General features: G+C 44.5%; 1 protein-coding gene across 5 annotated transcripts in view; it reads left to right on the top strand.

Annotated features, from left to right (window-relative positions):
• Positions 1-14360, top strand: part of LOC117346379 (golgin subfamily A member 6-like protein 1) — a 41478-nt gene that overhangs the window by 1157 nt on the left and 25961 nt on the right. For 3 of the 5 annotated variants that reach the window (XM_033915845.1, XM_033915840.1, XM_033915842.1), the window contains exon 2: positions 5132-5165. In XM_033915845.1, coding sequence (XP_033771736.1) covers positions 5132-5165 — 34 coding nt within the window. The remainder of the gene's footprint in view (positions 1-5131; positions 5166-14360) is intronic. The other 2 variants (XM_033915841.1, XM_033915844.1) reach the window with 1 other exon arrangement.

The raw sequence follows: 14360 nt of genomic DNA, 5'->3' as shown, positions 1-14360 counted from the left end.
GGTGTAACTTGTGAGATAATAAGAGCAATCTGGGTCACAGATTCTCAATCATTGCACTTTCGGTAACAGATCTCTTATACAGTAACTAGTGTTTAAGCTCATTACATTAACGGGTGCTAGAAAGCAGCCCCCTTTCCCTCTCCCCCTCCAGTTCCTCCCTAACTGTCTCTCCGTGGCCCCCCTTCTGTCTTCCCCCCCTAAGCAAAACAATCTGCCTCCCAGCACACCCCTTCCCCTGAAGCAGCCCCCTTTCCCTCTACCCCTCCAATTACTCCCTGACAGTGTCTCTGTGGCCCCCCCTTCTGTCTCCCCTCCCAAGCATAGCTGTCTACCTCCAAGCACACCCCTCCCCCAAAGCAGGCCCCTTTCCCTCTCCCGCTCCAGTTCTTCCCTGTCTCTCCGTGGCCCCCCTTCTGTCTTCCCCCCCCTAAGCAAAACGATCTGCCTCCCAGCACACCCCTCCCTCCGAAGCAGCCCCCTTTCCCCTCTTGTGAGAATGTTTACCTGCATGGGCCACCTGCAGCACCCTCCAGCCGTTCCTCTGAGCTGAAACTCCTTCACTCGCCTCCCGCCTACACTTTTTTGAAGATGCGCGCCATCCCCACGGTCTGGCCAGCTCCCCTAGTCCCTTGCCACCGCCGCCACCCCTTCCCTTCCCTTCCTGCAGTCGACAAACCTCTTGGCTCCAGCAGTGGCCGCAGTGTAAACACGCTGCTTCGCGGCCTCTACTGCCTTGATTTGCTCTTCTGTGTCATTGATGACATCATCAGAGACGCGGCAGAGCAAATTGGGGCAGTAGAGGCCGCGAAGCAGCGTGTTTACAGTGCTGCGGCCGCTGCTGGAGCCAAGAGGTTTGTCGACCGCGGCAAGGGACTAAGGGAGCCGGCCAAACCGCGAGAAGGGAAAATCGGGTGAGAGGCTCAACAGGGATTGGGGGGAGGGGCGAAGACGACAACGAAGACGAACTGAAAAGAACCCTAGGCGCGCATGCGCACTCCTGCAATGCCACGGACCTACATCTCACAGATCAGGGAAAACAGAAGCACGCAGTTGAGTGCGCATGTGCGGCTAGCGTTTTATTATATAGGATTGCACATAAAATAATCTTTATTTGTTTGTAGGGATTGCTATATTCTTGAGTCTGCATATAAAGATGTGCTTATGACGACTTCTATGATGCAGCAATAATGATGAAATGCGTCAGAACCCTGAACTCAGCATTTGAGAAGGAAATTTGAATTCTACTTCTGAGCATTTTGATATTAAAAAGAGTACTGCCAGAAAAGAGTTTACTCACTCAGATTATTTTATGGTGCAATTATAAGTGCAATCATTGAGAATTGAGCCACTGACAAGCGGATTTGTGACCCAGATTGGTTTTATTGTCTCACAAGTTGCATTGACTTCTCTGAGCACTTTGAGAGATTACACTGTTTCAAGTTTAAATAAGAACATAAGAACATAAGAAATGCCTCTGCTGGGTCAGACCCGAGGTCCATCGTGCCCAGCAGTCCGCTCACGCGGCGGCCCAACAGGTCCAGGACCTGTGCAGTAATCTTCTATCTATACCCCTCTATCCCCATTTCCAGTAGGAATTTGTCCAATCCTTTCTTGAACCCCAGTACCGTACTCTGCCTTATAACGTCCTCTGGAAGCGCATTCCAGGTGTCCACCACACGTTGGGTAAAGAAGAACTTCCTAGCATTTGTTTTGAATCTGTCCCCTTTCAACTTTTCCGAATGCCCTCTTGTTCTCTTATTTTTCGAAAGTTCGAAGAATCTGTCCCTCTCTACTCTCTCTATGCCCTTCATGATCTTGTAAGTCTCTATCATATCCCCTCTAAGTCTCCTCTTCTCCAGGGAAAAGAAACCCAGCTTCTCCAATCTCTCAGAATATGACAGGTTTTCCATACCTATTATCAGACGTGTTGCTCTCCTTTGAACCCTCTCGACTAATGCCATATCCTTCTTAAGATACGGCGACCAATATTGGACGCAGTACTCCAAATGCGGGCGCACCATCGCCCGATACAACGGCAGGATAACTTCTTTCGTTCTGGCTGTAATACCCTTTTTGATTATACCAAGCATTCTATTCGCTCTCTTAGCGGCCGCTGCACACTGTGCCGACGGCTTCATTGTCATGTCCACCATTACCCCCAAGTCCCTTTCCTGGGTACTCTTATTCAATAACATCCCTCCCATTGTATAGTTGTACCTCGAGTTTCTGCTCCCCACATGTAATACTTTACATTTTTCAATGTTGAACTTCATCTGCCATTTCGCCGCCCATTCTTCTAATTTGTTCAAGTCCCTTTGCAACTTTTCGCAGTCCTCTGTAGTCCGAGCTCCATTAAATAGTTTGGTGTCGTCCGCAAATTTTATTATCTCGCACTTCGTTCCTGTTTCTAGATCATTTATGAAGATATTAAATAGCAGCGGCCCGAGCACCGAGCCCTGCAGGACACCACTCGTGACCCTCCTCCAGTCGGAGTAGTGACCCTTCACTCCTACCCTTTGTTTTCTACCCTCCAACCAGTTTCTGATCCATCTATGTACGTCTCCTTCCACCCCATGGTTCTTCAGTTTCCGGAGTAGACGTTCATGGGGCACCTTGTCAAAGGCTTTTTGGAAATCTAGATATATGATGTCTATGGGGTCTCCTTTGTCCATCCGTTTGTTGATCCCTTCGAAGAAGTGCAATAAGTTCGTTAGGCACGATCTTCCCTTGCAGAAACCATGCTGGCTGGTTATCAGAAGTTCATTTTTTTCAAAATGTTGATCGATGTTTTCTTTTATCAGTGCTTCTGCCATTTTCCCTGGAACTGAAGTCAGGCTCACCGGCCTGTAGTTTCCCGGGTCACCTCTTGATCCCTTGAAATATTTGAAACATTGCCTGGAGCTATTGTTTGATCAATTATCATTGGAATCAATTATTTATTCATTTTCCTCTACTGTTCTCCTAGGAGAGCTCAGAACGGTTTACATGAGTTTATTCAGGGACTCAAGCATGTTTCCCTTTCTGTCTCGGTGGGCTCAGTCTATCTAATTTACCTGGGGCAATGAAGGGATTAAGTGACTTGCCCAGGGTCACAAGGAGCAGCGTGGGTTTGAACCCACGACCCCAGGGTGCTGAGGTTGTAGCTTTAACCACTGCACCACACTCCCCCACCACACTCATATTTTTAGGTGTCAGGATCCGCACCTAAATTTTAAGCACGGTTCCAAGAAGGGTACATAGCCATGGGAGGGTGAAGGGCATATTGGAGGGGGTCGTTCTGTAACTTATGCACATTGTCATAGAATATGGGGGATTCCCACCTAAAGATAGGTGCAGTTCCTGGCACCAATGGCTGTTCTACAAACGGCACCTAACTCTGGGCGCTGAGCATGTTTTGCTTAGATTTTCATGCTCCACTTGAACTTAGGAAGAAAGGTGGGAGAACGGAGATCTGATAGAGACATTTAAATACCTGTGTGGCATAAATACACAGGGGAAGAGTCTCTTTCAACTGAGCGGGTATAGGATGAAGGGGAAAGGGGACAGGCTTAGAAATAACCAAAGGAAATATTTCCTCGCAGAGAGGGTTGTGAATTCATGGAATGGCCTCTCAGTGGAGACAAAGACTATATCTGAATTCAAGAAAGCTCAGAACGAGCACAGAGGATCTGTAAGGGCGAGGGATAATAGAGATTAGTAGTTGATATGGATGGGCAGACTCAGACTGTATCATCTTTACCTGCTGTCATTTTCCCTGTTTCTATTCCCCATTTCTTTTCTTTTTTAAATTACATATGCTGCTTTGATTTTTTTTTTAATTAACAAAAGGCAGACTATGAAATCAATAAACATAACTGAACCATTGATTTAACTCCAGCCCCCCTTTCTTCTCTAATACAGTATAGACTAGTGGTCTCAAACTCGCAGCCCGCCAGGTTCTATTTTGCAGCCTGTGGTCTGTAGTACTGCTGCCCGCTCTTTGCAGCGTCCTCCGGCTTCCCCCCCCTGGCCTCCCACTCTTACCTTCAGATAATTACCGCAGCCTGCAGAGAGGATTGCCGGTGCTGTAGCGATCCTTGCAGGCTGTTGTCATCCTCAACAGCACGTTCTTTTTGCTGCGATCCTGTCACTGACGTCAGAGGAGGGACGGGACTGCGGCAAAGGGAACGTGCTGCAGAGCCTGATGGCAGCCTGCAAGGAATGCTACAGCATTGGCGATCCTCTCTGCAGGCTGCAGTAATTAGCTGAAACTAAGACCGGGAGGCTAGGGGAGAAGCTGGAGGAAACTGCAAAAGGGGGAACATGCAGGGGGGAGGGGAAGATTTATAAACTATAAAGAGTTTTACCTCATGCAAAATTGTCATTTCTTTAATAAGACATTAACTATTTTTTTTCTGTGGCCCTCCAAGTAGCTACAAATCCAAAATGTGGCCCTGCAAAGGCTTTGAGACTACTGGTATAGACATTTTACATAAGGTTCTGCAAGTTACTTAGTGGGATGATTGGAGTTCCTATCATGGGGAATTTGTAAGCACAGATCATGTGTCTATCTTAGATAGCTGAAGCCTAGAGGATCCTGCTTACAGACAGGAGACTGGGCAGGCTGGATAGGCCAGATGGTCTTTATTTTGTGGTTCCATGAGAGAGACTCCAACTCCCTTCCTGTGCTTTCTCTGATATTCTAGGATAGCACTCGCCAATCTTTCTGCAGCCACAACTCCAATTTGTGTGGCTGTAGAAAGAATGAAGTCCCTTGCTTGGTGCAGGATAAAAATGTCCTATGGCGTGCCCACCCAGGTTTTGCTACTGGATACTGGGTTTTAGGAAGTTTGGTTTCAGCTGCTAGAACAATCCAGCATCCCAGAAGAAGTTTATCACAGAGGTGCCTGGAAAATGGGGTGAGGATGTGTGATGGGAGAGAAGAAAGAGTTGGAGTAGACAGTCCTTAGGAATCTCAAGAGAATAGCAATGACTAATACTGCCAACAAGTGGTGACTGACCCAGATCCAACAGGGGTACAGAACTTGCACAAGTAACACTGTTCAATCTTTTAGGTGTAGAAAGGCTAATATCCCCACTGGGGGGTCTTCATTGGAAATATCAATCCATTTATGGCCCTTTTTCTTTGCAGCAGAGACTGAATACAGCAGAGGCCTTATCTAAAGGTAAGACAAATTACGGCTCATTTGCTCATCTCTATGTCTGCCTCTAGAGGCCACTATACTGACAGCACCAGGCTACTGGAGCAGAGCCAGTTTTGTTCAATGAGATGATCCTAACTGGAGTTTGAAAATCCCTGCACGCATGTGTAGGGATGGGACACAGAAAACACACACACACAGGCTGAGTCGGGCAGAGGCGCTGCTGTGGAAAGCTCCAAGCTCCTTTTATTATGCTTCTATGCTAATGACATCATAGTAACTCCCTCGATTACATGTCTAATGAGTGGTGGATACAAAGGTACAAGCTTTTACATCGTGATCACCCTCCCTTTACCTTGTGATCACCCTCCAACTCAGCACTTAGACAATACCTGTGTTTTTGCACGTACTCAATGCATGTCAGCTGATGTCCTTTCCAAATAAGGATTGCTTAAATAAGATAAGGGTTAATTTGTGACAGGTAAGGGGGAAAGAGGGAATGATTCACCATTCTTTCACAAGGACTAAGAAATCAGTGTGCTGATCTCACCCTGTTTCAGAATGGCGTCCCTACAGGCATGTAGGAGCATTAAAATCCAGACTGATCATCTTTGCACAGCAAACAAAATTGCTCAGCTTCTTAAAGGAGAGTGCAGCAAAACAATGATTCTTTAGTGTCCCTCCAGACCGGCACAGAAACAGATGGGTTTACTCTTCTCTTCCAGCAGGTGGAGACTGAGACACTAACTTTTGGCTACAGTACAAGTGGGCTGTGCATCCCTATTACAATCAGTCTTTTCTCAGCCTCCAGCAGGTGGAGTGGTAAGATTGTGCACTATGTGCTGAGGTTTATTTTGGGCCTGTTGGATCTGATTTAGTGAATCATTTTTGTCCCTTTTGATGGCAACCTGCAAGGAACGTTATAGCACCGACGATCCTCTCTGCAGGCTGCAATAATTAGCTGAAACTAAGACCGGGAGGCCAGGGGGGAAGCTGGAGGATGCTGCAAAGAAGGGAGGAACATGCAAGCCTTCGGGGGGGGGGGGAGATTTATAAACTATAAAGAGTTTTACCTCATGTAAAATTGTCATTTCTTTAGTAATATATAATATTGTAATCACAGCTATAATCTCTTGTTAATAATATCGCTTTCTTTAATTTATTTTAAATATTATTGTGAAGTGTTCAGACCAAGTAACCCAAAATATAGTGAAGTCACTACAATGAGGTTAACAAGGGGACCATCATCGCCTTCACCTGTCCCCTGCCCTCAAGTTTCAAGTTTATTTGAATTTGATAGTTCGCTTATTAAATACTAAGCGAATTACATAATAAAAAAGTTATAGCATAAGGCAATGAGACAAGTTATTTAACATAAATAATTTCAAGGGGCTGTGACAAACTGACAATACAGACGTACTAATATACACATAGGAAAGAACATTAGGAAATAAAAGTTACATTTTGCTGTTTCCCAGAGGGAAGAAAGGGGATATGTGATAGGTAGGGTAGAACATTAGGTTAGGGAAAGAAGTAAGAGGAGATTTAGTCAGTTTAGTACTTCACGGAAAGAGTCGTTCTAAAGATTAAATGAGACTTTAAAAAGAAATGTTTTTAAATTAGTTTTAAATGAGTTAAGATCTTTTATTTCTCTAATGTATAGCGGGAGATTATTCCATATAAGAGGAGCCATGACTGAGAAGATGTCGTGGCGTCTTGTTCCTATTATTTTCAGTGAGGGGACCATTAATAGCCCTTGTGTGTTAGACCGAAGTGAACGATTTGAAATATGAGGAATTAAAAGTCGATCTATAAACTGTGGTTCATTAGTAGATATTGTTTTATGTACTAATAATGCTATTTTATATGTTATTCGTTGATTGATAGGTAACCAATGAGATTCTATCAAATAGGGGGTTACATGATCGTATTTCTTCCCTTGGTGAATTATTTTGATTGCAATGTTTTGTATTATTTGTAAGCGTCTTTGATCCTTGTGAGTGATATTCATAAGAAGTGAATTACAATAATCTAGTTTGGGTATTATGAGGGAATGTAATAAGATGTTTAGGGATTTTGGTTCCAGATATTTCGACATTGAGCGAATTAAACGTAGACGATAGAAACAACTTTTAACTGTATTATTAATGTGCTCTTGATAGGAGAATTTGTCGTCAATTGTTACTCCTAGTATCTTGAGTGATGTGACAATTTCAATTATTGTGTTATCGATTGAAAAAGGGATAGAGAGCTTTAAGCCCTATTTAAATGGAAAGAGTAAAGCTTTAGTTTTGGATATATTTAGCGCAAGCTTGTTCTGTGTTAGCCAATTTTTAATTTTTTCCAATTTTTGATTGATTTGAGTTATTTCGTTAGAGTTTTCCAGGTTGACCTCCCTACGTGACCACGAACTAATACAGATCAACTTGATGTACTTATCTGAATAGGGGGGTAGTTGGTTTCGTTAATTCTCATTGGTGACTGTATACCAATAAAATTTATGTGCTTCTTTAGTAAGACATTAACTATTTTTTCTGCGGCCCTCCAAGTAAAATTGTGCTCGTGTTTGCCTTCTGTCGCCGCAGCTGTGTACGGATTTTCGACGCGGTCGCTGCGTTTTTCTTTTGTTTCTTTTCTTGTCTTTCGTTTAAAAAAAAAATCTTTGTTTCCGATCGCTCCGGGGGCTCCCGGTAGCCGTGGCCGAGGAACCTCGTGTGTTCCCGGCCTCGTTTTGGGCCCATGTCCCGGCCTGTAACGGGATTTAAAAAGTGTGGTAGGTGTGACAGACTTTTGTCGATCACAGACCCTCACCGGTGCTGTTTAAGGTGCTTGGGGCCCCAACACCCGACAGCATCGTGTGCGGAGTGTGCCACCTTCCAGAAAAGGGCTCTCACACACCGCAAGGCCCACATGGAGGGTCCTTGAGCGAAATCGCGCGTTGGCACTTGCTACAATTTTTAAAACCGGTAATCGGCCGGGACATAGGCTGGAAAAGTTCCGCCACAAGGTCGAAGGTGCGGGGCCTCAGCCACGCGGCCGACCCGGTGTCGGAAGAAAAAAATTTTTTTTTTTTTAAATGAAAACAAAGAAAGAAACAAATGCACAGGAGAGCCAAAAGAACTCAACCCGCGGCAAAACAGAAGGCAAAAAAACGAGATTCAATGGGTGCGAAATTGAAGATAGACTTCTCAGCTCCACGGAAGAAAATGAACTGAGGAGACACACCCGGACCATCGGGCGGGAAGGCACTGGCGCATGCGCGGTGCGGGCATCTCGAAACTTCTGAGTTTCTTCAAGCAAGACATGCTTGCAAGATGTCCGTATCGGGGCTCTGTCGGATGACATCACCCACTAGTGAGAATACCTGCCTGCTTGTCCTGGGATAATCATTCATCTGAAAATTAGCTGTGCATTTTTTATTTACTAATATGGCAACCCCAGCTTTCTTGACGAACCCAACCCCCTTCCAGTTTTCTTGATTTCATCATGGACAGGTGCGTCTCTTGAATAAAATACAAATCAGCGTTTTGCTGTTTTAGGAAAGCTAACATTTTCTTCCTTTTTATTTAATGGTTAAAGCCATTGACATTCAATGAAAATATCTTAATCTCCATCTAATTCCATACGCATAAACCAACAATGATATTTAAATATATTTAATTTGATATGATTAGATACCATTACACAACTAATACCCAATGAAAAGCAAAATTGATCTTCTTCAACTCCATCATTCCCTATCTTCCTGTTCCTGATTTTGAAAAAATAAAACCCTCCCTCTTTCCTCCCCTACCCCTCACATAAATTGATTGCCTTGGAACACACATAGGATTAGTAATCTCAATACCCCCTCCCCAGGCAACATTCTATCACATCTTTCTTCTTATAATATATATAAAATGATAGAATATTCATTAATGCATTATGAATCAAATAATCTTACAATAATATCCCTTGCAATAATGTAGTCCTAATTATTATTAAAAAAAAGTTCTTCATAAAACTCATTTAAAAAATTTCCTAATTAAACCAGGTTTACCAAATCATATGTTATCATTACCATAAATATTTTATTATCTTTCACTTTTTCCCTTTACTTTCCCTCTTATCTCTTTAATCTTTCTAATATCCTATAAGTGGAAATTTAGTTAATCATATCTATAAAACATATTCACCAATCAATTAAACTACCATTAAATAATTTATATTTCCTAAAAATCATGTGTATCCTTTTAAGTTTTATCATAACCATCCCGAAATGCAGAACTATTGACTCCTTTTTCCCTTTTTATCAATTCCGCTGACTTTATCAAACCACATTAATCCATTTTTTTCATTTAATAAGATATTCATAAACCAACAAATATGCTCCATTAAAATTACTGAATTCAATTTCATCATATAGAATCATCCTTTGCTTTTATCATTAAACATATCTGATGCGTTTAAAATAGAGTATTCTAGCTAAAGTTAATGTCAGAACAAAAAATATCATTTCTTTTTTTTTTTTAACTTGAAAATCTTTATTAAAAGTTTTGTATTATACAAGCAAAATAAGGATATCAAGGCTCAAGCACTCCATAGTATTGAACAAAAGACAACAGGCTCAGAAATCACAATACAGCAAGAAGAAAACATCATTGCCAACCAGATATCCCCTGCAATGAATCACAAATCCCCCCACCCCTCCCAAGTTAACTGAAATATACAGAGTGGACACCTCTCTGTTGTTCCTTCAGGAAGTTATCCCCACAACAACAATCCCCCCAAACCCCCCAGCCCCAGTAAACTTAAACCAAAGTATCAATCTTGTCCATAATAACAGTCCAAGTTCGGATAGATGAAAAGTAATGCCCATGACGTTTAGCAATTGAAAGTTCCATGGTGCACAATTGATGAAACTGCAAATACCATTCTAACATAACAGGTGCCTCGGATCTTTTCCAGGATTTAGCAATTAAACATTTAGCTGCAGCCAATCCCCACCTGCGGAGTTTAGTTTGCCAAGTGTGTTCACACACATTATGTAAGCCTAGTAAACATTCCACTGGCACCAGCGGGAGCACAACTTGCAACAATTGGGATAAACAGCCAACAACCTGTTTCTAGAAGATTTGTAAAGGAAGACAATCCCACCAAATATGCAAAAAGGTGCCAACGACCCCCCCACACCTCCAACACATTGCAGAAGATCTCGGAAACATTTTATGTAACCTAGCAGGGGTATAATACCACCTGGTAAACACCTTGTAGGCATTCTCCTGTATAAGAACACAAGAGGATGCCTTGCCCACCTCAAGACAAAGTTGAGTCCACTCCCTCTCTGAGAAAGAACACCCCAAGTCCCGTTCCCAAAGACCTTTGTAGTTAGGGTGAAAGACAACCGAGCCCCTAAAATATTGATAGAGAACTGAAATGGGTTTGGGCAGGTTACGAAGTGTAAGCCACAGATGTTCCAAGGGAGCCCTTGTCCTAATCGAATCCCCAGTCCAGCCCTGTGATTGAATAAAATGTCGGGTTTGGGAGTAAGCTAAAAAATCCCCCTTAGGCAAAGCTGCACTCTTCTGAAAAGCCTCAAAGGACACCAGGATCCCCCTATGAAGGACATCCGAGAACGTCCGGAGTCCCTGACGCTCCCAGCGCTGAAAAACCGAACTCTCCCTACCTGCCGGAAAAGATGGTTCGTCCCCCAACGCCCCCAGTAGCGAAGGCACCATCCCTGCTCCCCATTTCTTCCGCGTCTCCCACCATATCCGCAAAAGGTGCGTCAAAATAGGGTTTCTCAAAGTTCTAAAAACCACCCGTGCAGATAAAGAGGACCAAATCAAGGTTCGTAAAACCCGGGTACCCATTAATTGCTGTTCCAATTGTACTACACATTTTTGTTCCGCTATATCCCAATCCAACAAAATTCGCAATTGTGCAGCCCTATAATACCAGAACAAATTGGGAAGTGCTCGTCCCCCCAGACTCACGGGGCAGCCACAGACACTGACGAGAGATCCGAGGCGGTTTCCCCTTCCAGATAAACCGGAAGAAGAGAGCATGAAGTTCTTTCAACACCACAGTCGGGAGCGGTATAGGCAGTGTTTGAAAAAGAAATAATAAACAAGGCAAAATATTCATTTTAATAATCCGTCCCCACCAAGACAACCACAGCCCAGACCACCGCTGCAAGTCCACCTTGATTTGCCTAATAATGGGGGTATAATTTAAAGTGTACAGTTGAGACAAATCCCGAGAGATATAGATCCCCAAATATTTCAGCGCCCCAGAAGCCCAACGAAACGGGAATCTCCCCGACAGTCCCCTCTCTTCATCGGCAGTCAAGGTGATCCCCAACAATTCCGACTTATCCAGATTAACCGTAAAGCCGGACACCATACCAAATTCGGCAAAAATGTCTAACAAGATAGGGAGGGAAAGTTCAGGGTCACGCACATATAACAAAACATCATCAGCAAATAACGCAAGCCGATGTTCCTGAGCCCCGATCCATAAACCCCGCATGTCTGGATGTTCACGTATGTGGATAGCTAAGGGTTCAATAGACAGTGCAAACAAAAGCGGAGAGAGAGGGCACCCCTGGCGTGTACCCCGTTCAATTGAAAAAAATTCTGTGTAGTCCCCATTCACCCTAATAGTCGCCCTCGGTGACCGGTAGAATGCTCGCACCCAAGCCAGAAAGAAATCCCCACACCCCGTCCGCTCCATGACTTGCCATAAAAAGTCCCAACCCACCTGATCAAAAGCTTTCTCTGCATCAACTGCTAAGAGAGCTACTTTATCCAAATTGTGCTGCGCCTCCCAGAGAAGATGCAGTGTTCTTTGGATATTGTCTCCAACCTGGCGTCTTTGAATAAACCCCGATTGATCCATATGAATCAGGCTAGGCAAGCACTTCCCCAGCCTGAGGGCCAAAACTTTAGCCAAAATTTTTGCATCGGTGTTCAATAATGAAATGGGCCGGTACGCACCACAACTATCAGAATCTCTCCCCGGTTTAAGCAATATCGAGATACCCGCGTCTCCCATCGATGGCGGTAGTGAATTCCCTTCCCTCACCCCATTAATTACCCGTACCAATAGAGGAGCTATTGGACCCGATACTGTTTGTAAAAACTATTAGTGTACCCATCTAAACCCGGGGACTTTCCCAATTTCAGCCTGGTGATAACCCCCAGTACCTCCCCCAAGGAAACAGGACTATTAAGATATCCCATATCCGAGTCTCCCAGGTGTGGCAACGTCACTTTATCTAAATATGCCGTGATAGAGTCCAATTGTACCCCCTCCACTTTCCCATATAATTTGGTGTAGTAGGAAAGAAAAACCTTCTTAATGGTCCCATCCGTACACTGCATTTTCCCCTCCATATCCCTAATTCGGGTAATAGCGGTTCTGGCTTGTTTCAATTTAATGTATCGAGCAAGTCGCGAGCCCGCTTTATTGCTGTATTCATATATCGTCTGGCGTAATCTTAGTCTATAAAAATCAATCTCTTCCATCTGTAGAAGAGAAAGTTCATGTCGCGCTCTCAGAAGCTGTGCAAACACTTCTGGATCAGGAGAGCACTGGTGTTGCCTCCCCAAAGATATCAAAGTCTCCCGAAGGGATATAGTTCTTTGCTCCCGCTGTCGCTTAAGGCGCGCCCCCCATTTAATAAAGACCCCACGGATCACAGCCTTAAGGGCATCCCACAATATGGAGTCACCCACCGCACCATTATCATTGTCATGTAGATAATTGGTGAGAGCCTCTCCCACCTCCCTGTCCACCTCTGTATGCTTTAACAGTGATTCATTTAGCCTCCAAAAGGTCCGATGATGCCCCACATCCCAATAGCCTTCACAAGCTATCCAGACAGGCGCATGATCAGAGACATGTATAGCTTCAATTTCAGCAGTTCTGATTCCCCCCCATTGATTACGATGAGTCCAGATACTGTCAATCCTAGCATAAGAACCATGAACAGATGAATAATGGGTATACGACCTCTGGGAGGGGTGATGCAAGCGCCAACTGTCGATCAAGCCCAAGGAGGACATCAGGGCATGAAAAGCCTTGCGGGAAGCTCGGGACGATGATCGAAGTCCTCCCCGGGAGTGATCCAGCAGCACATCTGGAGTGACATTGAAATCCCCCCCCAAATATACAGACCCCCTAACAAAATTGACTAAATCATCTGTAAGAGAACCATAGAAGGCCGCCTGACCCCCGTTAGGACCATAAATGTTAATTACAGTGATAGGACGGCCCTGTATTGTACCCTGCAGAGCCAGACACCTTCCCCCAGAATCTCTATACACCTTCTGAACAGTAAATCCCAAGCCCTTTCGGATAAGAATTGCCAGTCCTCCCACCTTCTTAGCAGACTGACCACTTTGATGCGTCCATACTTGCTCAAAGTAAGAGGACCGCAAGACCCCCACATGTCTGGGTCTCAAATGGGTTTCCTGCAACATACATATATCCCACTTTAATCTATTCAATTCACGATATACTATACTACGTTTACCCGGACTGTTTAAACCGTTTACATTCCATGATCCAATAGTAAGAAGTTTACTTGTACTCCCTCCCAACCCCCCCTCCCCCCATACCCGAAGCCGACCCCCTCAGTGAAGGTCTAGCCAACCCTTAGAAAGTGAAAAGTACCCCAGGCGACTAGCCCAAGCAGCTTCCCATGTCAACAACACAAAACCAAAAATTGCAGCAAAACAAGCCGCTAGTAAAGCTAAAGAGAAACATTAGAAAGTGCAGAGTCTCTTTCCAAGATCCAGACCGGAGATGGCACACCACTCAGCACCTCTCCCAGTTCATGCCAATCAAAGTGGCCTCGTTAAAGAATAGTCTAGATGGTAAGTCCTCTTCATCATCAGGTCCCCTGTTTAGCTGCTCGCTTGCCAGAGCGCAGAACTGTAGATCAAGCGCCAGGTACTCCCGAAGTACTAGCTGTAGCCAGCGCTGGCACCGTCTCCGGGATATTCACACAACCCAGCTCTTTCATAGCTATCCAGGCTTCCGTGACCGTAGCCACCTTTCGAGACCTCCCGTTGATAGTAAGCCAGACCCCTGTATTTGTGGCCACCATCCCTCAGCACTTGCGTGACCTCTTTGAACGCCCTGCGCTTCTGTAGTGTAGACCATGCTAGGTCCTGGTAGACACCCACTTCCAACTCTTTCCAACGAAACCGGGGGTGGCGCCGTGCCATCTGC

Source organism: Geotrypetes seraphini, chromosome 12, assembly GCF_902459505.1.
Source record: "Geotrypetes seraphini chromosome 12, aGeoSer1.1, whole genome shotgun sequence".
Taxonomy (NCBI): domain Eukaryota; kingdom Metazoa; phylum Chordata; class Amphibia; order Gymnophiona; family Dermophiidae; genus Geotrypetes; species Geotrypetes seraphini.
This window is presented reverse-complemented; position numbering and strand designations above follow the sequence as displayed.